General features: G+C 35.6%; 1 protein-coding gene across 1 annotated transcript; it reads left to right on the top strand.

Annotated features, from left to right (window-relative positions):
- The first annotated feature begins 294 nt into the window (after positions 1 to 294).
- Positions 295 to 1,059, top strand: LOC141680155 (uncharacterized). Its single transcript, XM_074486457.1, has 2 exons — positions 295 to 740; positions 993 to 1,059. Exons 1-2 carry the CDS (start codon positions 295 to 297, stop codon positions 1,057 to 1,059), a joined length of 513 nt encoding a protein of 170 aa, XP_074342558.1.
- The last annotated feature ends 1,955 nt before the right edge of the window (positions 1,060 to 3,014 follow it).

Here is a 3,014-nt window from a genome sequence, read left to right as displayed (position 1 = left end):
AAAGATGCAGTGCAAGATATGGATGTGGTAGCAAGTACGCTTGCTATAAATTCAGTAAAAGTTAAAGTGTTAATGGATTCTGGAGCTACTAGATCTTTTATCTATGAAAATATTATTGATAGATTAAAGTGAGTTGCGTACCCTTTAGAATCTAGTTTGGTTATTGAAGTATCAAATCAGGAAAGAGTTACTACCAATAAGATTTTTCCTAATTGCGATATTTTTATTGAAGGTCGGCACTTTTTTGCTGACTTAATACCTTTCAAGTTAGGATAATCTAACGTCAAACTCGGAATGGATTGGTTAGAGAACCACGATGTGCAGATTAAATGTAGAAGTAAAAAGGTGAAATTGAGGTCTAAGGATGGTACTGAGGTGATATTTAAAGAGAAGAAGCAAGATAGGAAATTTCTAAGGGTAATTCAGACGAAAAGATTATTACGACATGGATGCGAAGCTTATTTGGCTCATGTAAGAGATGTTGATAAGGAACCCCTTAAGATCGAAGATATTCCTGTGGTTAAGGAATTTCGGGATGTATTTCCAGATGAATTACCAGGACTACCTCTGGATCGAGAGATTGAATTCAGGATTGATTTGGTTCCAGGAACTGAACCAGTTTCAAAGGCTCCCTGTCGAATGGGGCATGTGGAGATGAAGGAACTAGAGACAAAGTTGCAAGAATTGTTAGATAAAGGAGTTATTCGACCTGGTGTATCCCCGTGCGGTGCACCAGTGCTGTCTGTAAAGAAGAAAGATGGAAGCATGAGATTGTGTATCGATTATCGCGAACTCAATAAGCTGACTATTAAGAATAAATGCCTTCTACTATAAATTGACGATTTGTTTGATCAGTTGAAAGGAGCTAGGTGTTTCTCGAAGATCGATTTAATATCGGGACATCATTAATTGAAGATTAAGGCAGAGAATATACCCAAAATGGCATTCAGAACAAAATATAAACATTATGACTTATTGGTAATGGTGTTTAGATTGACGAATGCGCCAGCTGCTTTTATGGATCTTATAAATCGAGTGTTTAAAAAAATACTTGGATAAGTTTGTGATAGTATTCATCGAAGATATTTTGATTTACTCCAAGTTGGAAGTGGAATATATGGAACATTTAAGGATTACTTTGGAAATCTTGAGGAAAGAAAAGTTGTACGTTAAATTTTTAAAATGTGAGTTTTGGTTGAAAGAAGTTCAGTTTCTTGGACATGTAGTTAATAGTGAAGGAATCAAAGTGGATCTTGCAAAGATTGAAGGTGTGATTAATTGGGAAAGACAAAAGACTTCAACAGAAGTAAGAAGCTTCCTAGGTTTGGCTGGATATTACCAAAAATTTGACAAGATTTTTCTAAGATAGCAGTTCCATTGACTAAGTTGACAAGGAAAAGTGAGAAATTTGTTTGGATAGATAAGTGTGAGGAAATTTTTCAGGAGTTAAAGAAAAGGTTAGCCTCTGCACCAGTGTTGGTTCTACCCGTTGAGAAGGGTGAGTTTGTAATCTACAGTGATGCTTCTTATAAAGGATTAGGTTGCGTATTGATGCAGCACGGGAAGGTGATAGCATATGCTTCTCGTTAGTTAAAGCCTCATGAACAAAAATATCCTACGCATGATTTAGAATTAGCAGCAATTATGTTTTCCCTTAAAATTTGGAGTTACTATTTATACGGAGAAAAGTGTGAGATTTATACAAACCACAAGAGCTTGAAGTACATCTTTATGCAGAAAGAATTGAATATGAGACAAAAGAGATGGTTGAAATTGATCAAGGACTACGGCTGCATGATAAGTTATCATCCACAAAAAGCGATTATTGTGGCAAATGCATTAAGCCGTAAGGAAAGACTAAATATGTTAACTTCATCCACAGAGTTGGTTAGAGAATTTGAAAAATTGGAAATAGAGATACAAATTCCTGAGTTAGAAAATAAAGTGATTTATTCAATGGATTATCAGCCTAAGATTCTGGAAAAGATTCGATGTTGTCAGGAACATGTAATGGATCATGAGTAGGATAAACTCTCTGGAGAAGAGATTAAGGCTCAAAAGGATGATAAAGGAATATATAGGTTTTGTTCACATATATGGATTCCCATTGTTGCGAAATTAAAGCATGAGATTCTACACAAAGCGGTCAAGGTTTTCGGTTCATCCTGGAAGTACAAAAATGTACAAAGACTTGAAAGAGAACTATTGGTGGCCATACATGAAAAAGAAAATCGTTGAATGGATAAGTAAGTGTTATACATGTCAAAGGGTAAAATCAGAACACCAGCGACCGAGTGGACTGCTTCAACCACTGGACATACCTGAATGGAAGTGTGGGCATATCATAATGGATTTTGTGGTAGGTTTGCAAAGATAAAAGCTAACCATGACGCAATTTGGACAACCATTGATCGATTGACATAGTCCACAAACTTCTTGCCAATCAACAAAATATTCTCATTGGAAAAATTGGTTAAATTATATCTGGATGAAATTGTGATGCGTCACGGAGTACCAGTATCTATCGTATCCAATAGAGATCTGAGATTTAATTCAAGATTCTGGAGACAATTTCATGATCATTTGGGTATGAAGTTGAAAATGAGTACAACATATCATCCACAAATGGATAGACAAAGCGAAAGGACTATTCAAACAATCAAGGATATGTTGAGAACCCGTGCATTGGATTTTAAAGGAATTAGGGTGACCACTTGCCGTTGATTGATTTTTCATATAACAATATTTACCACACAAATATTGGCATGCCGCCTTATGAAGTGTTGTATGGAAGAAAATGTAGATCTCCTACGTATTGGGATAAAGTTGGTGAATGCAAACTGATGGGTCCAGAATTAATTCAGCAAACAAAGGAAAAAGTGAAATTGATTTATAAAAGGTTGACGGCTGCTCAAAATCGACAAAAGAATTATGCAGATTAGAATAAAAAAGATATGGAGTTTGAACCCGGAGACAAAGTGTTGATAAATATATCTCCATGGAAAGGCCTTTCT

Source organism: Apium graveolens, chromosome 8 (assembly GCF_009905375.1).
Source record: "Apium graveolens cultivar Ventura chromosome 8, ASM990537v1, whole genome shotgun sequence".
Classification (NCBI taxonomy): domain Eukaryota; kingdom Viridiplantae; phylum Streptophyta; class Magnoliopsida; order Apiales; family Apiaceae; genus Apium; species Apium graveolens.
This window is presented reverse-complemented; position numbering and strand designations above follow the sequence as displayed.